We start from the raw sequence: 23,028 nt of genomic DNA on the forward strand, positions 1-23,028 counted from the left end.
TTCAGCATGCATTAATCTATAAAAACATATTGCTTCATCCTGGTTACAGGCATGCAAATCGAACCTGGGAGGATAAAAGTGCCCCACCCCCATGTATAAAAAGGCCCTTAAAGTTGTTGTTTCGATACCAGAAGAATCCAAAACATATGGTTGATATCCAAATTAAACCACTCGGGCATAAGATGCAGTGCTTAATTATTTTGGGAACTAAAATCGAAGATCAGTTGAACTCGTGTTTTTAAGCATAGAAATTACAAATCAAAACTATCCGGATAAAACAGCAGAAGATCCTTTTCATTACAGAAATGGAAATGAAATCATTTACAAGTCACTGTTTGCTAAGAAAATGGAACGAGAAAAGCGGACCTCCATTTGTAACAACACTTCTAACTAATGGGGCAGTGAAAGATCTCCGATGGCATGACTTGAGAAAATTGGTGGCTCAAGTCAAATACTAGAAATGCTCTAAATTGTAAAGCTCAAAGAAGGCGCATACAAATTCACCTAGTATTTGAGCTCAAATCTTCACAATGCTTCTGAATACTGAACCCTAGGTATGCTCCAATTGGACATCACATAGGCATGAAGCCCAAGAATTTGAGCTCAAATCTTGACAATGCAGTTTGTTGCCGCCATCAAAAGATGGATGTATCAAACCTTGGCTCATAAAAGCAGAACTGTGTATTGCACAACTGGCTTGCGCAACCAGCAATCCACGACCAAGCCTTCTTGTCGACATCGTAGAGAAGGCCTTTGCCCTGGTTCCACGAGGTGAAACAGATCAAGTTGTCCTGCCCAAAGCACTCGAACCTCTCAGCAGACAGCCTGAGGAGTGCCCTGAAGTACTTGGGCGGCATCCTGCTAATCTCGACCCAGATGGTCTTGCCATGATCCAGCTCCCAGATCCTCATGCTCTGCAGCGTGCTGTACAGCCCGATCCTCCCGACGAGGAAGAGCCGTCTGCGAGCCCCGGCAACGAGGTACCCATCCAGCAGCGAGCGCGGGAACTTGGCTGGTATGTGCTCCCAATGGCCCGCGTCCACTTTGTACATCATCAGCCCGAGCGGCGAGAGCGTCTCGAGGTAGAGCCGGGAGTCGCAGAAGGCCATCTTGGAGGAGCAGAGGTTCGCGGCGGGCATCATCTGGTGGACGGACCATTTGTCCTCCCTGGAGTCGTAGACCTCGGTGGGGAGGGTCCTGTCGTCGCTGGCGGCGGCGATGAGTTTGTAGCAGCGGAGTTTGCGGTCGACGGCGAGCACGAGCTGGCGCGGGTGGTTGTGGCGCATGGCCGGCAGCGCCCGCCAGGCCTGGGTCAGCGGGTTGCAGACGATGGTGCGGAATGCGGCCCCGTCGGAGCCGGCGAGGCAGACGAGGCCCCCCGAGGAGCCGACGAGGGAGAGGTCCCAGGCGGGGAGGAAGGTGAGGGGCAGCCGGTACCGCGCGCGGAGCGGCAGGCTCAGCGCGCCGCAGTGGGGCGGGGTGCCGCGGGTGAAGGCGAGGAGGCAGGGCCCGTGGGAGGGCGCGGCGGCGTGCGCGGCGAGGAAGGATGGGTCGCCGCCCCGCAGGACGGTGCCCCAGCGGCGCGAGACTGCGCGGAGGCGGGAGAGCAGGAAGGGCGGGACGCGCGCGAGGATTTCGAGGAGGAGGTCGTCCGGGAGCGCGGCCCAGACGCGCGGGTCCATGGCGTCGGCGGGCGAGGCGGCGGCGGAGGTGGGGGAGGCGGAGGGCGCCCTGTTGGGCGTCGGCAAGCAGGTCTCCTCGTCGAGCCCCCGCGGCTTGGTGCGCGGCCGCGACGGACTCGTGGGCCGGGCGGCCGCCGCGCGCGCGCTCGCCGCCGCCGCCGTCGAGTCCATCGGCGGGATCGGGGTTGGGGAAATCTGGAATCCTTGGGAGTCGCTGCTCTCTGTATTTTTGGTTATTTTTTTCTGTCCTCTTTTTGGACGGAGTGGGCGGGCTCCACTGGCAGCTGGGAAATGGAAATGGGGGAGCACGACGCGACGTCGGGGAGCGGATGGATTCCGTTACTTTTTGGACGTTTTCGGAACGGAGGGGCCAACGGAACAGGAGGGGTTGGTCGCCGTCACTTGGCTTTGGCCGGCTGGATTTAAATTTGACAGGGCCAAAAAAAAAACAGAAATATACTATACCAAGGATTCTCAAGCTCCATGGACATCTCACATTTTATTTGCTGATAATTGCCTTGTGTTCATGAAAGCTGATGTTCGAAGAGCTCGGCGTTTTCAGCCCAACTCTCCGGACCCCCTAATGAAGGAGGTTCTTCAGATTGAAAAGTATATGGGCCTTCCAACGGCTTCGAGTAGGCTCACGGATAATGTTTTTATCATATAGTGGAAAACTTGAGGTCTAAGGCTCAAGGGTGGTGCGAGAAGATGGTGTCTTTTACTGCAAGGGAGGTGCTAATTAAGTCGGTGCTTCAATCTTTATCAACCTAATCTATGAGTTGTTTCATACTCACAAAATATTTCTGCTCCAAATTGATGGCGATTTTGTCCAAGTATTGGTCGAGTGGATCACTTAACCGAATAGGAGAAGATGTCCTGAGGAGGTCTTGGCTTCAGGGACCTACAAAAATTTAATGATGCCATGCTAGGAAAACAAGCATGGAGATTATTTTTGAATCCTACCAGCCTGTGTGCAAGGGTATTGAAGCGTAGATACTTCCTAAAATTCAAAAATGGCCAGACTTACCAGTGGCGGACCAAAAAAGTGGTGCGCCACTGGTAAGCCTAGGGAGGGGTGGACCAAGTAGAAAGTTAGCAGTGGCGCACTACTAGACAGGTGGGTGCGCCACTACTAACATGCCTACCAGTGGAGTACCATTTTTGGTGCGCCACCCTATATAGTAGTGGCACGCCTGTGTAGTGGTGTGTCATTGTTGGCAATCCTACGGTTATGCCTTTTTCTAGTAGTGTGAAGTGCATCTAAAGTTTGGAAGGCGGTCATATGTGGCAGAGAGGCTCTCAAGAAATGCCTTGTTCGACGAGTTGGGAATGGTTTGGATACCCTGATTTGGGAGGATCAATGGCTTGATGGGGTACCGGGGCGAAGACCTCTAGTGTACAAGCAGACTCAGATATGAAGTTTGTAGCTGAACTGATTGATTGGGCTACGGGGAAGTGAAATGAGGGTTTAGTGATTGAAACTCTCAATCCTCTTGACGCGGAATCGGCTCTCCGTCTAGCTCACCCATGGAATGGTGGCGCTGATTTCTAGGATTGGAATGAGGGGAAGAAAGGTATAAACTCAGTGGGGTTTGCTTACCATATGTAAGTACAAGAAATTGTTGATGTTCCCGAGTCGTCAAACTCAACTCAAGTCTGGAAGAAATTATTGCAGCTTAGGGTGGTACCCAAGGGATTCTTTAAAGGGATTCCTTCCGTGCTACTACCTCCGATTCAAGAAATAAGACGCTTTTGTTTTCCGTGCTTTTTATTTGACCAAGAATTATTTCAAATATATGTTATCACCAGAATTTGACCGGATCAGAGGTGGGCCGCGATTAAGATGGGCTTGAAGAATATACATGGAAGATATACATGAATCGGCCTTATATACAAAGTTTGCGCTAGTTTGCCCGTGTATCTGTAAATATAGTAGGATACGTGTCGGTTAGATAGAATTTGGCTCGTGCACGGTTGGGATTATTCCCACGGTAGAAAGTCTACGGACTATAAATATGTATCTAGGGTTATTGAGAAAAACAACAATCACGTTCATCACAAACCAATCTAGGCGCATCGCCAACCCCTTGTTTCGAGGGTTTCTTCCGGGTAAGCATCATGCTGCCTAGATCGCATCTTGCGATCTAGGCGATACACGTTTATTCATTGTTCATGCGTTGCTCGTGCTGAAGCCTTGTTGATGGCGAGCAACGTAGTTATCATAGATGTGTTAGGGTTAGCATTGTTTCATCGTATCATATGCTTTCGTCCATGCAACCCTTAGACGTCTAGCCGCCCTTGCACCTATCTTAGGTGTGAGGGCGGCACCTCGCTTGATCATTATTTAGTAGATCCGATCCGTTATGATTGCTCCTTGTTCTTCAAGGATTAGTTTAATATCTGCATAGTTAGGCCTTGCAAACGGGTTGAAGGATCCAGTAGCACGTAGGGTGTAGTTTGCTAGCCCTAAGATGAGATGTTCCGGGGATCAACTTCATGTTGGTTTTTAGGCCTTGTCTAGGGTCGGTTTATTATCACCGTGCGTGGCTGCCAGGCTCAATCACGCGTAGGATGTTCCGATTATGTGGTGAAAACCCTAAATCGTCGTAGGTCGTTTTAGCTTCATATTGATCAAGCAGGACCACCATGTGATCGTATACCTCATACGGATCATGGGTGGATCGGCTCCTTGAGCCGATTCACAGGACAACCTGAGAGCCGATCGAGGCTCGTATTTAATGTTTACGTGTATGCCATGCAGGAACTAAGCGAAGCAAATCCATCACCTTCCTGACCAGGTATAGGTCAGGTGGCACGCCCTTGCACCAGCATCGGACGTGCGTGCCGAGGCTTTGCGGGCCGTCGCTCGAGGGACCAGGGCCGGCCGCAGTCCTGGGAGCCTCCCGGCTCTACTGTGTTGCCCGTCGCTGCTCGCCGGTGGGTTTGTGACCGCAACACATTCTGGCACGCTCGGTGGGACGGTCTTCGACATCAACTGCATCGCCATCTACATCTGAGATGGCGGAAGGTACTCCAGTCATGTACGAAGATCTGACTGAGGAGCTCAAGAAGAAGTATGACGAGGTCAAAGCTATCCTCGAAGCCGACCTCATCGGCTCTTTCCGCAGAACCCGCTCACACGGCATTAGGTGGAAGGGGTTCTCACCCGAAGGCGCGCTCGATGGAGTGGACCTGTCTGCCCTCGCCGAAGAACGCACCAGTGTCTCGCGCAGGAGATTAATTTCATGGTAGCTCATTCGCTGCACCGCCATTCTGAGAGCCTGGTGAACACTTTGGAGCGTATCGCCCTTCGGGTGATCCAGGAAATCATGAGGCATCAGCACTCTCCGTCAGGACCAGCTCTAGGGACTCACCAAGGAGAGATACCACTCCAGTCCCGACCACCGCCGCCGTTCGCGTTGGCAGCACCAGAAGTGCCGAGTTCACCGGCATACGTCGTCTACAAGATCGGTGGTGACCCTAGTGATTACCAGTTCTTGTATGAGGCGCCTAAGGAGATCCATCACGGATACACGTGCACATACGTGCCGCACCGCGAGAATCGGGCACTCACGAACCAGACTGCAACAGCAGGGACTTCTGGAACAGCAGGAGGAACTTCTGGAACAGATCTTGAGAAGCAGACGTGGCTAGCTAAGTATGCCACTCCGACGAACCTCCAGAGCACAACTCCTGCAGTTGGCTCAGAGCTTGAGAAGCAAGCGTGGCTGGCTACGTATGCCACTCCAGCGAATCTTCAGAGTTCGACTCCTGCAGCCAGCACCGCGGATCAGATCAGTACAATCTTGAGAGACCAGTTCGGCATGGTGCCGAAAAGGAGGGCAATCGGCTATTCCAAGCCGTACCCCAACGAGTACGATTTGATCCCACCGCCACCCAAATATCGGCTCCTCGAATTCTCCAAGTTTAGTGGATCAGATGGCTCCAGCTCAATCGAGCATGTGAGCCGATATTTGGCACAGCTGGGCACGATCTCGGCATCGGATGAGCTACGTGTGAGGTTCTTCGCACAGTCCCTCACAGATCGGCTTTCGGGTGGTACACATCGCCGCCACCGGACTCAATCCGGACTTGGAAGCGAGCTTGGAAGAACGAGCTTCAGATGCAGTATCACTCGGAGGCTTCCGAGGCCGGCATTGCCGATCTAACACAAGTACGACGAAGCGCGGAGAAACAGGTGTCGAATACATCCGACGCTTCAGGACCGTTAGGAACCGATGCTATTCGGCTCGTGTGACCGAAAAAGAAGCGAGCCGAGTTGGCGGTGGTGGGTCTCGCATCACCGATCAAGGATGTGGCCTCCCAAGCGGACTACCCTTCACCGGCGCATATGGTGCGGGTCGTCGTTATATGAACAGCGCCACCCAGAGGTGTACCAGGAAAAATTCAAGCGTGCGGTGGTCCTAGTTGAGGCAGATGAAGATGAAGGCTCCGCGGGAGATCAAGAGGTAGCAGTGGCTGAATGGACTCGGGGGGCAAGCCCCGTGTCCTGCAAATGGGTTAAGCCACAAGGTCCTCCAAGAGGGTTTGACTTCGACATGACCAAGGCTGAGCGAATTTTCGACCTCTTACTTAAGGAGAAGCAGCTAAAGGTACCCGAAGGCCACAAAATCCCCACGGCGCAGGAGCTGAACCGAAAGCCATACTGCAAGTGGCATAACACGTTCACCCATACCACCAACGATTGCAGGGTGTGGCGTCAGCAGATCTAAATGGCGATAGAACAAGGGCGTCTAATTTTTAGCCAGTACGCCATGAAAGTCGACACACACCCCTTCCCCGCCGTTAACATGGTGGAGTGTACTTACCCTGGGAGGTGCCGCCCGTGTTTCTCGTTCAGCATCAACATGGTAGGACCTGGGCACCACTCTGGTAAGGACAGAGACGAGGGCAGCTGCTCTCATAACAAGGACAAAGAGGAAGCCATTCCACGCGATCGGCTCCGGCACTTCCCAAAAATTCTGGTTACAATCAAAATGAAGGCCGATTCCAGCAATCGGCCCATATTATCCTTACCATACGTTTTCCCCGTATTTAGTGTCGATCTCACGGTGACGGAAAGCTAGGGTATGGGTTTACATCGGCCGATGAGCTAGAAGAAGTCGACATCGGTCCTGGGGATAAGCCACGACCAACTTTTATCAGCAAGAAGTTAGATCCACATCTCAGGAGTCAGATGATAGCTCTATTAAAAGAATACCCGGATTGCTTTGCATGGGATTACACAGAAATGCCTGGGTTAGACAGGAGCATCATTGAGCATCGGCTCCCCTTAAGAAAGGATTTCGGCCGTTCCAACAACGAGCACGTCGGATGAAGGCCGAAATTCCGGAAGAGGTCAAGAAAGAGATCGAGAAGATGTTGGCCGCCGGGTTCATCGAGCCATGCGGTGTATGCCGAATGGATCTCCGACATCGTACTCGTAGAGAAGAAGGACGGCCGATGGCGTGTGGCCATAGATTTCCGAGATCTCAACGAGCCACTCCAAAAGATGAATACCCGATGCTCGTGGCGTAAACGTTGATCAATGCAACTGCCGGCCACAAGGTGTTGAGCTTCATGGATGGCAACGCCGGCTATAACCAAATCTTCATGGCTCCGGAAGATATACACAAGACCGCACTCAGCAGTACCGGGGTCGATGGGCTTGTTTGAATATGTAGTCATGACCTTTGGGTTGAAGAATGCCGGTGCAACGTACCAAAGAGCCATGAATTATATATTTCATGATCCGATCGGCAAGTTGGTGGAAATCTACATCGATGACGTGGTGGTCAAATCTGTCTCCATGGAGGGACACTTGGATGATTTGCGACGCATCTTAGACCGAACTCGGAAGTTCGGATTGAGAATGAATCCAAAGAAGTGTGCCTTTGGTGTGACGGCCGGTCAGTTCCTAGGTTTTCTTGTTCATGAACGAGGAATTGAGATCGGCCTGAAAAGTCAAGAGGCAGTGCATACCATGCAGCCACCTACCACGAAGAAAGAGCTCCAACGTCTTATCGGCAAGATCAACTTCGTCCGACGATTCATCTCTAACCTGTCAGGACGAATTGAGCCGTTCATGGCGTTGGTGAAGATTAAATCTGATGACGAGTTTCACTGGGGGGCAGAACAGCAGCAGGCGTTTGACGAGATTAAGCGGTATCTAACAACGCCACCTGTGCTAGTTCCACCCCAACAAGACAGGCCGTTCTATATCTACTTATCAGTAGCATACACGTCCATCGCTTTGGTGGTGGTGCAACTCTATGAGGGTGTTGAAAAGGTCGTTTTCTACCTCAGCAGAAGGATGTTGGACGCAGAGACAAGGTATCCTGAGGTCGAGAAGCTATGCCTCTCGCTCGTTCTTCACCTGCACCAAACTTCATCATATCCTTTTGACGGCAGAGATCATCGTCATATGCAAGTCAGACGTGGTTAAGCACATGCTGTCGGCTCCTGTTTTGAAAGGCCGACTTGGTAAGTGGATGTTTGCGTTGTCGGAGTTCGATCTTCGGTATCGACTCGCGAAAGCGGTCAAGGGACAAGCGTTGGCCGATCTTATAGCTGAACGGATTAATACTAATATAGCAGCACTATCCGTACGTGCATGGGCTATGTTCTTCGATGGATCGGCTTGTGATGATGGTTGTGGCATCGGCATTCTGCTCGTGTCGCCTCGGGGGGCAACATATTCTTTCGCCATCAGGCTATCTACCCCTTGCACCAACAACGTTGCTGAGTATGAGGTAGTGCGCAAGGGAATGGAGTTGCTTTTGGAAGCTGGGGCAGAGGCGGTGGAGCTTTTTGGAGACTCGAAGTTGGTGATCTCCCGACTCACGGATGAATACAAGTGCGAGAGTGAGTCACTTTTTCCATATTGGATGGAATGTCGTGAGCTGATGACACATTTTCGGTACATCAATTTCAATTGGGTCCCGAGGTCTCGAATACCGACGCCAATGATCTCGCACGGATGGCGTCGGGATACAAGGACATACCGGACGGGTAGAAGTTCAGGTGCAGTTCCTGGAACAGGATGACTGGAGAGCCGATATCTTCAATTACTTGAAGGATTCGGCTCGGGGGGCACCTAAACGGATAAGGTACAAGGCTATGAAATATGTCCTTATAGGAGATGACATGTTCTACAGGACATTGGAAGGGTTACTACTCAAATGCCTGGGACCAATTGAGTCTAATCGGCTCTTACATGAGGTGCATGAAGGCGCCTGTGGAACTCACCAATCGGCTCATAAGATGAAGTGGTTAATTAGGCGATCAGGGTTTTATTGGCCCACCATGCTTGAGGACTACTTCAAGTACTACAAGGGATGCCAAGCGTGTCAGATGTTCGAAAAAATTCAGATGGTACCCGCATCAGCGATGAACCCCATCATCAAGCCTTGGCCATTTCGAGGTTGGGGCATGGATATGATCGGCAAAATCCATCCTGCATCGAGCAAAGGCCACGAGTGGATTCTGGCCATTACAAATTATTTCACCAAATGGGTGGAGGCCGTTCCTATGAAGAAGGTAAAATCGGAAGATGTGATCCAATTTGTCAAAGAACATGTCATTCATAGGTTCGGATTCCCCAAACCATCACGACCGATGGAGGTTCGGTTTTTGTTTCTAAAGAATTCAGAAAGTTTTGCGATGACATGGGGATTAAGCTGATCCGATCATCTCCATACTATGCTCAAGCCAACGGGCAAGCCGAAGCATCCAATCAAAGCCTGATCAAACTGATTAAGAGGAAGATTGACGAGAACCCTAGGGTGTGGCATGAGACATTGTCAGAAGCTTTGTGGGCCTATCGCATGTCGTGCCATGGAGCTATAAAGACTTCGCCATACCAGCTTGTCTATGGGCAGGAAGCCGTATTACCTTGGGAAATTACGGCTGGATCGAGACGTGTCACATTTCGGAATGACCCGACAGCTCGAAGAATATGCAGCTCGATGAGTGACACTATTGAGGATGCAACGGAACTTAGACTTTGGTCGTTGGAGAAGATTAAAGAGAACAAAGCCGGGGTAGCTCGTGCATACAATAAGAAGGTGAGACCAAAGGAGTTTCAAGTTGGTGATTTAGTATGGGAAGCCGTGTTACCACTAGGAACCAAGGATAAAGCATATGGCAAATGGTCTCCTAATTGGCACGGTCCTTACAAAGTCATCCAGGTCTTAAAGGGCAATGCCTACATGCTTGAACAGTTGGATGGTGTGAAGTTCCCAGTGGCCATCAATGGCCAGCATCTCAAGAAGTATTTCCCAAGCATGTGGGATGATGGGCAGTGAGATATGGGGGCCGATTTTAAATCGGCCAAGAAAAAAATGTACATACAAATCACAGGCGATGCACAGACATCGACTTGAGAAAATATGCGAAGACAACAGTATACTGGTATAGCCGATGCACGGACGTCGACTTCAGAATAATAAAAGCCGATGCATTGCTGTCGACTCTAGAGGAACAAGCTCAATTGAGCAGGTTAACAGATCGGTTTCAGACCAGAGAACATGATATCTGAGATGAATCTCCCAGTGGATTTGCTGAGGAGTTGAGTCTGCGTGTTTGAGGTTGGAGGATGGTTTGGACATGGACTGGACCTGTTTGACCGTGTGAATAGGCAACTGTTTGGCCTCAAGTCGCTTTTATAGTGCAAGCCGATGCCCTGCCATCGGCTCTTTGTACAGCAACTTCGTTCGACAATCGACAAAATTGACAAGAAAGCAAAATTAATAGGGGAATATTTTCTTCATTAATAATAGGATTTCTTACAAAGAAAGAGCCGATTGCTCAAGGGAGGAAGAACAAAAGAAAGGTCTATTGACCAATCTGCTACTACTACTAGGCCTATACTAGTAGATTCTAGTCTACGGGCCATCGCTGCCCTCGTCGTCCTCGGAGCTCTCGTCGGCGCTGCTGTCGGCGGGCTCCTCGTCGCTGCTCCCGTAGCCCTCTACGGGAGCCTCGTCCTCCTCGTCATCGTCGCTGTCGTCGTCGTCCCACCAGGTGCGGAGGCGCTTCGCCGGTGGGTAACCCTCGAGGGAGTCGTCGTCGTCCTCCTCCTCCTCTTCCTCGGAGGAGGTGTAATCGTCCCAGGAGAACGAGTCGTCCTCGCTCTCCGATTCCAGTTCCCCATCAGCGAGGAACTGGAGGTCTTCATCTCCGCTGGTCAAGGACTTGTCGTCCTCGGACCAGACGGAGGAGGCGTGGTCCTCCTGGTCCCACTCTGACGTGGGTTCGCGGGAGGAGGAGGAGGAGGAGAAGGTCTGGGAGGAGAGATCCGACGAGGCGGAGGAGGAAGAGGAGGAAGACATTGCTCTGAGATTGGGGTTTTTTGGTGCCGATGGCCAGAACAGAGCAGGGGGGTGAAGAAGCAAACTGCTCGGTGCGGTTAAATAAAAGGGGATATAGTGGAGATTCAATGCCACAGCAGTTTCCGAGGAAGTGGTGCCCAAAGAAAAGAAAAAAATTTGCCAGGTCACGCGGAGAAGTTGAGGAGGCAAGGCATCATGATGATGGGTACTGCAACGGTTCTGCTCTGCCACGACATGACCCGACGAAGAAAACAGAGTGATTTTGGAATTGTCATTTCCAAAACCAGGGGGCATGTGTTATCACCGGAATTTGACCGGATCGTAGGTGGGCCGCGATTAAGATGGGCTTGAAGAATATACATGGAAGATATACATGAATCGGCCTTGTATACAAAGTTTGGGCTAGTTTGCCCGTGTATCTGTAAATATAGTAGGATACGTGTCGGTTAGATAGAATTTGGCTCGTGCACGGTTGGGATTATTCCCACGGTAGAAAGTCTACGGACTATAAATATGTATCTAGGGTTATTGAGAAAAACAACAATCACGTTCATCACAAACCAATCTAGGCGCATCGCCAACCCCTTGTTTCGAGGGTTTCTTCCGGTAAGCATCATGCTGCCTAGATCGCATCTTGCGATCTAGGCAAGTACACGTTTATTCATTGTTCATGCGTTGCTCGTGCCGAAGCCTTGTTGATGGCGAGCAACGTAGTTATCATAGATGTGTTAGGGTTAGCATTGTTTCATCGTATCATATGCTTTCGTCCATGCAACCCTTAGACGTCTAGCCGCCCTTGCACCTATCTTAGGTGTGAGGGCGGTGATGTCTACGGGAGCTTCTATTCTTGTAGACAGTGTTGGGCCTCCAAGAGCAGAGGTTTGTAGAACAGCAGCAGTTTTCCCTTAAGTGGATCACCCAAGGTTTATCGAACTCAGGGAGGAAGAGGTCAAAGATATCCCTCTCATGCAACCCCGCAACCACAAAGCAAGAAGTCTCTTGTGTCCCCAACACACCTAATAGGTGCATTAGTTCGGCGAAGAGATAGTGAAATACAGGTGGTATGAATGAATATGAGCAAGAGTAACGGCGCCGTAAAATAGCTTGCTGGCGTGTAGTTGATGGTGGTAATATGGTAGCAGTAGTAACGCAAAGAAACAAGAAACAAGCAGCGATAGCGATATTTAGGAACAAGGCCTAGGGAATAGACTTTCACTAGTGGACACTCTCAACTTTGATCACATAACAGAATAGATAGATGCATACTCTACACTCTTTTGTTGGATGATGAACACATTGCGTAGGATTACACGAACCCTCAATGCCGGAGTTAACAAGCTCCACAATTCAATGTTCATATTTAAATAACCTTAGAGTGCATGAAAGATCAACACGACTAAACCAAGTACTAACACAGACATGCACACTCGTCACCTTCACACTATGTAGGAGGAATAGATCACATCAATACCATCATAGCAATAGTTAACTTCATAATCTACAAGAGATCACAATCATAGCCTACGCCAAGTACTAACACGGATGCACACACTCGTCACCATTACACCGTGCGGGAGGAATAAAACTACTTTAATAACATCACTAGAGTAGCACATAGATAAATTGTGATACAAAACACATTGCAATCATAAAGAGATATAAATAAGCACTTCACTACGCCATTCATAACGATGAATAAGTATTCGTGAAATATAGCCTAAGAGACCCACACGGTGCACACACTCGTCACCTTTACACACGTGGGACAAGGAGTCTCCGGAGATCACATAAGTAAAATTCACTTGACTAGCATAACGACATCTAGATTACAAGCATCATCATATGAATCTCAATCATGTAAGGCAGCTCATGAGATTATTGTATTGAAGTACATAGGAGAGAGATGAACCACATAGCTACCGGTACAGCCCCGAGCCTCGATGGAGAACTACTCCCTCCTCATGGGAGACAGCAGCGTTGATGAAGATGGCGGTGGTGTCGATGGAGGAGCCTTCCGGGGGCACTTCCCCGCCCCGGCGGCATGTCGGAACAGAGACTCCTGTCAACCAGATCTTGGCTTCGCGATGGCGGCGGCTCTGGAAAGTTTTCCGTATCGTGGTTTTTTCGCATCGAGGTTTTAGGTCAGGGACCTTTAAATAGGCAAAGAGGCGGAGTCGGAGGGGCGACGAGGCGGCGACACCATAGGGGGGCGCGGCCAGGGCCCAGGCCACGCCACCCTGTCGTCTGGGGCCCACAGGGCCCCCTCTGGCGGCTCTCGGGTGTTCTGGATGCTTCCGGTGAAAATAGGAACCTGGGCGTTGATTTCGTGCAATTCCGAGAATATTTCGTTACTAGGATTTCTGAAACCAAAAACAACAGAAAACAGGAACTGGCTCTTCGGCATCTCGTCAATAGGTTAGTTCCAGAAAACGCATAAATATGACATAAAATGTGCATATAACATGTAGATATCATCAATAATGTGGCATGGAACATAAGAAATTATCGATACATCGGAGACGTATCAGCATCCCCAAGCTTAGTTTCTGCTCGTCCCGAGCGGAGTAAACGATAAACAAAGATAATTTACGGAGTGACATGCCATCATAACCTTGATCATACTATTGTAAACATATGTAATGAATGCAGCGATCAAAACAATGGTAATGACATGAGTAAACAACTGAATCATAAAGCAATGACTTTTCATGAATAGCACTTTCAAGACAGGCATCAATAAGTCTTGCATAAGAGTTAACTCATAAAGCAATAATTTAAAGTAAAGACATTGAAGCAACACAATGGAAGATTAAGTTTCAGCGGTTGCTTTCAACTTGTAACATGTATATCTCATGGATATTCTCAACATAGAGTAATATAACAAGTGCAATATGCAAGTATATAAGAATCAATGCACAGTTCACACAAGTGTTTGCTTCTTGAGGTGGAGAGAGATAGGTGAACTGACTCAACATAAAAGTAAAAGAATGGCCCTTCGCAGAGGAAAGCATCGATTGCTATATTTGTGCTAGAGCTTTTATTTTGAAAACATGAAACAATTTTGTCAACGGTAGTAATAAAGCATATGAGTTATGTAAATTATATCTTACAAGTTGCAAGCCTCATGCATAGTATACTAATAGTGCCCGCACCTTGTCCTAATTAGCTTGGACTACCGGATCATTGCAATACACATGTTTTAACCAAGTGTCACAATGGGGTACCTCCATGCCGCCTGTACAAAGGTCTAAGCAGAAAGCTCGCATCTTGGATTTCTCGCTTTTGATTATTCTCAACTTAGACATCCATACCGGGACAACATGGACAACAGATAATGGACTCCTCTTTAATGCATAAGCATGTATCAACAATTAGTGTTCTCATATGAGATCGAGGATATATGTCCAAAACTGAAACTTCCACCATGATTCATGGCTTTAGTTAGCGGCCCAATGTTCTTCTCTAACAATATGCATGCTCCAACCATTAAGGTGGTAGATCTCTCTTACTTCGGACAAGACGGACATGCATAGCAACTCACATGATATTCAACAAAGAATAGTTGATGGCGTCCCCGAAACATGGTTATCGCACAACAAGCAACTTAATAAGAGATAAAGTGCATAAGTACATATTCAATACCACAATAGTTTTTAAGCTATTTGTCCCATGAGCTATATATTGTAAAGGCGAATGATGGAATTTTAAAGGTAGCACTCAAGCAATTTACTTTGGAATGGCGGAGAAATACCATGTAGTAGGTAGGTATGGTGGACACCAATGGCATAGTGGTTGGCTCAAGGATTTTGGATGCATGCGAAGTATTCCCTCTCGATACAAGGTTTAGGCTAGCAAGGTTATTTGAAACAAACACAAGGATGAACCGGTGCAGCAAAACTCACATAAAAGACATATTGTAAACATTATAAGACTCTACACCGTCTTCCTTGTTGTTCAAACTCTTTACTAGAAATTATCTAGACCTTAGAGAGACCAATTATGCAAACCAAAATTTAGCAAGCTCTATGTATTTCTTCATTAATAGGTGCAAAGTATATGATGCAAGAGCTTAAACATGAGCACAACAATTGCCAAGTATCAAATTATTCAAGACATTCTACCAATTACTACATGTAGCATTTTCCGTTTCCAACCATATAAAAATGAACGAAGCAGTTTTAACCTTCGCCATGAACACCAAAAGATAAAGCGAAGAACACATGTGTTCATATGAACCAGCGGAGCGTGTCTCTCTCCCACACAAGAATTTATTCAAACAAAAACAAAAACAAGAAACATACAGACGCTCCAAGTAAAGTACATAAGATGTGACCGAATAAAAATATAGTTTCAAGAGAAGGAACCTGATAATTTGTCGATGAAGAAGGGGATGCCTTGGGCATCCCCAAGCTTAGACGCTTGAGTCTTCTTGATATATGCAGGGTTGAACCACCGGGCATCCCCAAGCTTAGAGCTTTCACTCTTCTTGATCATAGTATATCATCCTCCTCTCTTGACCCTTGAAAACTTCCTCCACACCAAACTCGAAACAAACTCATTAGAGGGTTAGTGCATAATTGAAAATTCACATGTTCAGAGGTGACACAATCATTCTTAACACTTCTGGACATTGCACAAAGCTACTGGAAGGTAATGGAACAAAGTAATCCATCCAACACAGCGAAAGAGGCAATGCGAAATAAAAGGCAGAATCTGTCAAAACAGAACAGTCCGTGAAGACTAATTTTAAAATGGCACCAGACTTGCTCAGATGAAAATGCTAAAATTGAATGAAAGTTGCGTACATATCTGAGGATCACTCACGTAAATTGGCATAATTTTCTGAGTTACCTACAGAGAATTAGGCCCAGATTCGTGACAGCAAAGAAATCTGTTTCTGCGCAGTAATCCAAATCTAGTATCAACCTTGCTATCAACGACTTTACTTGGCACAACAAAACACAAAACTAAGATAAGGAGAGTTTGCTACAGTAGTAAACAACTTCCAAGACACAAATATAAAACAAAGTACTGTAGCAAAATAACACATGGGTTATCTCCCAAGAAGTTCTTTCTTTATAGCCATTAAGATGGGCTCAGCAGTTTTAATGATGCACTCGCAAGAAATAGTAGTTGAAGCAAAAGAGAGCATCAAAAAGCAAGTTCAAAACACATTTAAGTCTAACATGCTTCCTATGCATAGGAGTCTTGTAAATAAACAAGTTCATGAAGGGCAAAGTAACAAGCATAGGAAGATAAAACAAGTGTAGCTTCAAAAATTTCAGCACATAGAGAGGTGTTTTAGTAACATGAAAATTTCTACAACCATATTTTCCTCTCTCATAATAACTTTCAGTAGCAACATGAGCAAACTCAACAATATAACTATCACATAAAGCATTCTTATCATGAGTCTCATGCATAAAATTATTACTCTCCACATAAGCATAATCAATTTTATTGGTAATAGTGGGAGCAAATTCAACAAAGTAGCTATCATTATTATTCTCATCAAGTGTAGGAGGCATAGTATAATCACAACAAAATTTACTCTCCATAGTAGGTGGCACCAAAAGACCACTATCATTATAATCATCATAAATAGGAGGCAAAGTATCATCAAAGTAAATTTTCTCCTCAATGCTTGGGGGACTAAAAGATCATGAAAACCAGACTTCCCCAAGCTTAGAACTTTCTATATCATTATCAACAATGGTGTTCAAAGCGTTCATACTAATATTACTACCAGCATGCAAATAAGATTTCATAGTTTTTTAATTTTCGCATCAAACAATCCATGTTTTAAATCAGGAAATAGAATAAGAAGCTCATTGTTGTCCATTATGCCTAACTAGTGTAAACAAGAAACAAAAAGATGCAATTGCGGGATCTAAAGGAAATAGCTTCGAGTACTTACAACGGCGAAAATAGCTTAGTAGCCGAGATCCGGAGTGTGAGTACCTTTTACCTTTCCTCCCCGGCAACGGCGCCAGAAAATAGCTTGATGTCTACGGGAGCTTCTATTCTTGTAGACAGTGTTGGGTCTCCAAGAGCAGAGGTTTGTAGAACAGCAGCAGTTTTCCCTTAAGTGGATCACCCAAGGTTTATCGAACTCAGGGAGGAAGAGGTCAAAGATATCCCTCTCATGCAACCCCGCAACCACAAAGCAAGAAGTCTCTTGTGTCCCCAACACACCTAATAGGTGCACTAGTTCGGCGAAGAGATAGTGAAATACAGGTGGTATGAATGAATATGAGCGAGTAGTAACGGCGCCGAGAAAATAGCTTGCTGGCGTGTAGTTGATGGTGGTAATATGGTAGCAGTAGTAACGCAGTAGAAACGAGTAAACAAGCAGCGATAGCGATATTTAGGAACAAGGCCTAGGGAATAGACTTTCACTAGTGGACACTCTCAACTTTGATCACATAACAGAATAGATAGATGCATACTCTACACTCTTTTGTTGGATGATGAACACATTGCGTAGGATTACACGAACCCTCAATGCCGGAGTTAACAAGCTCCACAATTCAATGTTCATATTTAAATAACCTTAGAGTGCATGAAAGATCAACACGACTAAACCAAGTACTAACACAACATGCACACTTGTCACCTTCACACTATGTAGGAGGAATAGATCACATCAATACCATCATAGCAATAGTTAACTTCATAATCTACAAGAGATCACAATCATAGCCTACGCCAAGTACTAACACGGATGCACACGCTGTCACCATTACACCGTGCAGGAGGAATAAAACTACTTTAATAACATCACTAGAGTAGCACACAGATAAATTGTGATACAAAACACATTGCAATCATAAAGAGATATAAATAAGCACTTCACTACGCCATTCATAACAGTGAATAAGTATTCTGTGAAATATAGCCTAAGAGACCCACACGGTGCACACACTGTCACCTTTACACACGTGGGACAAGAAGTCTCCGGAGATCACATAAGTAAAATTCACTTGACTAGCATAACGACATCTAGATTACAAGCATCATCATATGAATCTCAATCATGTAAGGCAGCTCATGAGATTATTGTATTGAAGTACATAGGAGAGAGATGAACCACATAGCTACCGGTACAGCCCCGAGCCTCGATGGAGAACTACTCCCTCCTCATGGGAGACAAGCAGCGTTGATGAAGATGGCGGTGGTGTCGATGGAGGAGCCTTCCGGGGCACTTCCCCGCCCGGCGGCGTGCCGGAACAGAGACTCCTGTCCCCCAGATCTTGGCTTCGCGATGGCGGCGGCTCTGGAAGGTTTTCCGTATCGTGGTTTTTTCGCATCGAGGTTTTAGGTCAGGGACCTTTAAATAGGCGAAGAGGCGGAGTCGGAGGGGTGACGAGGCGGTGACACCATAGGGGGCGCGGCCAGGGCCCAGGCCGCGCCACCCTGTCGTCTGGGGCCCACAGGGCCCCCCTCTGGCGGCTCTCGGGTGTTCTGGATGCTTCCGGTGAAAATAGGAACCTGGGCGTTGATTTCGTCCAATTCCGAGAATATTTCGTTACTAGGATTTGTGAAACCAAAAACAGCAGAAAACAGGAACTGGCCCTTCGGCATCTCGTCAATAGGTTAGTTCCGGAAAACGCATAAATATGACATAAAATGTGCATATAACATGTAGATATCATCAATAATGTGGCATGGAACATAAGAAATTATCGATACGTCGGAGACGTATCGAGCGGCACCTCGCTTGATCATTATTTAGTAGATCCGATCCGTTATGATTGCTCCTTGTTCTTCAAGGATTAGTTTAATATCTGCATAGTTAGGCCTTGCAAACGGGTTGAAGGATCCAGTAGCACGTAGGGTGTAGTTTGCTAGCCCTAAGATGAGATGTTCCGGGGATCAACTTCATGTTGGTTTTTAGGCCTTGTCTAGGGTCGGTTTATTATCACCGTGCGTGGCTGCCAGGCTCAATCACGCGTAGGATTTTCCGATTATGTGGTGAAAACCTTAAATCGTCGTAGGTCGTTTTAGCTTCATATTGATCAAGCAGGACCACCATGTGATCGTATACCTCATACGGATCATGGGTGGATCGGCTCCTTGAGCCGATTCACAGGACAACCTGAGAGCCGATCGAGGCTCGTATTTAATGTTTACGTGTATGCCATGCGGGAAACTAAGCGAAGCAAATCCATCACCTTCCTGACCAGGTATAGGTCAGGTGGCACACCCTTGCACCAGCATCGGACGTGCGTGCCGAGGCTTTGCGGGCCGTCGCTCGAGGGACCAGGGCCAGCCGCAGTCCTGGGAGCCTCCCGGCTCTACTGTGTTGCCCGTCGCTGCTCGCCGGTTGGTTTCTGACCGCAACAATATATAAAGATTGTTTGTATGAAATTAGCATCATCAGAAAGTGCTTTTCAATACAAATCCAACGATACTAATTACATATAATATAATCAAGATTTTCTTGCTCAATTTTTATGGTTAAAGTTCGTCTTAAAATATGTGTGCGCCTTATTCCTTAAAACGGAGGTATTAGTTGCTACGGTGAACTGGCCAGGAGACATATTATGGACCATGGAATATGCAAACTTTGTGAGCATGAAGAAGAATAATTGTATCATGCTCTCTTGCAATGTGTCCATGGAAAGCAGTTTTGGACTGACGTTTGATCATTTCGGTTTCACCATTCCACGACTACATCCTATTTATTGGATGCAAGACTTAATGATGGGCTCCTTTATAACAGTGGATTAGATACCGATTGCTATGATTGTTCTATGTCGCATTTGAACTAGTAGGAACAAAAGTATGTGCATGGAGAGGAACAATACGAACTGTTAAGTTCCATGCAACTTATAGAGGAGCAACTCTCTCTGATCGAGCTTCCTTCACCCCTCGTGGTTAAGTCAAAAACGGAGTGTAAGTGGTCTAGCCCACTCGCGGGCTGGCATATATATGCTTAACACTAACGGCTCTGTTAACTGCAAATACATGGAGCTGGCGCTGGCTATGTCATCCCTAATGATTCTGCAATATTTATAGATGCGGGATGTCACAAACATGTATATGCAGAGGATCCTTTCATGATCGAGTTGTTAGCCTGCTGTGAAGGTCTTGAGACGCCAACGAGGCAGTGGATTCCTAAAATTATTCTTAAAACGGATTATAGTTCGGTAGTGTAGTTGTAGAAGGATGAGAAGGAACAGATAATTACAAGGGAACATATTGGCAATGAGATGCAAGATACACTGGTGGAAAAAGGGCCTTTGGTCGCGGTTCGCAACTGCCATTAGTCGCGGTTGCGCAACCGCGACCAAAGTAGCGCGACTAAAGGCCCCCCCTTTAGTCGCGGTTGCTTACGAACCGCGACTAAAGGCCCGTCCACGTGGGCGCCAGGCGACCGTCGGGGCGGAGGCCCTTTAGTCGCGGTTCTTCTGGCCGACCGCGACTAAAGGCCGCCGCAGGTTTAGGGTTTTAGGCCCCCCCTAAACCTGCCCCCTAAACCTGTTTTCTGTTTAATTTGTATTGTTTTATTTCTTTTGTGCTTTATTGTAATTTTGAAGGAGTTTCACATATTCTACGGTACTACATACATGCATGCATATGAATGTACAATTTCAAACAAATTTGAAATTAGAACCAAAAAGAATTCAAGAGGAATATACAATATATATTCAATATCATCGGATGACCATATACAAGTTTGAACAACTTTCCATACATAATTTAATGCATGTATAGTTCTACGTCCTCTACGTAGTGTTGTCCTGTAGGATCGATGACTTCCCTCGCGAACCATCCAGCTAGTTCCTCTTGAAGTGGTCGGAAGCGAGCTTCTGGACTAAGCGTCTTCCGGAGGTTATTCCTCTTGATGTTGATCTCGGACGACCGGTCCCGCTCATTGGTGTATCTCCGGATCCTCTCACAAACATAGTATCCACATAGATTGGTCCCCGGTGGCTGAATATCCCCGATCGTCCGCACTTGCCCTTTTAAAATGTAGCTCTTTTTTGAATTCACCGACCTTTTCATCTACGAACTGTCTCCAAACCGTACGAGGCAAAGAAAATTAAATGAACAAGAGAGTTATTAATTAGTTACTTGATATTAGGAAATGATGAACGAAATAGGCCGATCGATATAGAGCGCAAATGAATGAAAACAATTACTTTTGCATCATTTTTCTCATGTCGGCCCAAAGCGCCGCATCCATATTCGAGAGAGTCGTGGACGAGAACTGTGGAGGTGTGAAATTGAATTACCATCAGAATCCAGTGGAACCTGCGGACACGATACATGCACAGTCATGCATATATAACTCATCGATTAGCCACATACCATGCATGGAGTAAACAAAAGAGAATGTGCTCAAGACAGAAACACTCACCCAAAATGGTAAGGAAATAGAATATCACTTTTGAGTTCCTGTTTTCTAAGAAACCGCCACAGGTCTTCCTCCACGTCGGCGGGGTGGTGTTCTAACACATATGGAATTAACGATGTGTGGGTCAATGAACCCAACATCATGGATGTTCCTTATTTGCATTTCCCGCTTCTTCATTCTGCATAATAGCGTACACAACAAGATAGTTAGGACAATATATAGTGCAGGCAATGAACGAGATGGGGTAGAAATTAATAAATCACTTACGAACGTAGCAACCGATGATAGATTTGTCGAGGTCGCGCAGATTGAACAGCTGGAACAATTCACTCCGATGAATTGTTATATAGTAATGTTTGAAGTGATGCTCATATCTAACTTCCGCATAAATATATTCTTTGGCGTTTTTAAGTTTTATGTAACCCTTGTACCAATTTAGCGAGACCTTTCATTTGTCGAGGTAGATCCTCTTCTGCGCGGAGCTCGACGAGAGGGCCATTCTTCACATATGAAAATACTACGTCCTTCATTGGCGCCTCATCAAGGCCTAACGAGTGCACGAAGAGTGATACCTAAGGTGGCCGCTTGTTCTCCGGCACTCGTTACGGTCAATCCATGTGCTGCCGCAGCTGCTATGATATCGGGGGCATCCGGACCGGCGGCTTGCACTATGAGCGGGGCGATCGATTGTTTACTTTGTTCCCCGAGCTGGGCAACTTCTTTCCCCCTTTCTAATTTTTTCTCGGCCTCCTCCAAGGCTTTCTTCTCCTGCTTCTCCGCCAACTCTTGGTTCCTCTTGAACGCGAGTGCTTGCCTACGAAGTTCACGTGCATAGTCGTCGGTGCGATTCTTTGCGGCTTGGGACGGTGTGTTCAAAAATGACTTAGCCCACTTCTTTTGCTCATCGGAAAATGCGGCTTGGGCTCGCCCTCTATTTTCTTCTTGCAGCTCGCCTTCCATTTCTCTAAATCAGCAGCCGCGCCCGCCTCGACTTCCTCGGCACTACATTCCCAAGGCCTCGTGGGGAGAGGCTTCGGTGATACCTCCGGTACCTTTGTTTTCTTAGGTACGTAAGGGTCCGGGTTAATAATCCGGGACTCGCTGCTACGCTTCTTCGCCGGAGGTGGATTGGGGGCGGCGTTCGCTACCCGCCCGGGGCGGACTAGGGGCGGCGGCCGCTACCCGCCGGAGGTGAATTGGGGGCGGCGTCGGCCCTCGTGAAGGAGGTGTAGGTGAAGAACCACCACCACCACCGCCACCGCCGCCACCACCACCACCGTAGGGGGTGGACTTGTTGGCGTCTCGCCCGGAAACTTGATAAACTTCTTCGCCATAGAATGAACTGGCGCTTGACATCTCCAAGTATTGTCGCCCCTTCGGGTGTAGCAATGTCAATGTCCGAGGTCCTCAAACCCTTGGACTATGTCCTCCACCGTGACACGAGCATAGCCATCTTGAATGGGGTTGTTGTGGTGGAGTGCTCCAGGTGGTAAAGCACTGCCGATGGCTACCTTCATGGACATGTTCCCGATAGGATAATACGAGATGACATGCTTTCATCTCCTTTATATCGTCCACGGGGTAGCGAGGAGGCTCCGGTGCAGTAATTTCGACCACCGGAGGCTCCGGTGCAGTAATTTCGATCGTCGGT

General features: G+C 47.4%; 1 protein-coding gene across 1 annotated transcript; it reads right to left on the bottom strand.

The window, feature by feature from the left end:
* Nucleotides 1-597: 597 nt before the first annotated feature.
* On the bottom strand, nucleotides 598-1,853 carry LOC124671173 (F-box/kelch-repeat protein At5g15710-like). Its single transcript, XM_047207586.1, has one exon. It carries the CDS (start codon nucleotides 1,851-1,853, stop codon nucleotides 636-638), a length of 1,218 nt encoding a protein of 405 aa, XP_047063542.1. The 3' UTR covers nucleotides 598-635.
* Nucleotides 1,854-23,028: the final 21,175 nt, after the last annotated feature.

Source organism: Lolium rigidum, chromosome 7, assembly GCF_022539505.1.
Source record: "Lolium rigidum isolate FL_2022 chromosome 7, APGP_CSIRO_Lrig_0.1, whole genome shotgun sequence".
NCBI lineage: Eukaryota > Viridiplantae > Streptophyta > Magnoliopsida > Poales > Poaceae > Lolium > Lolium rigidum.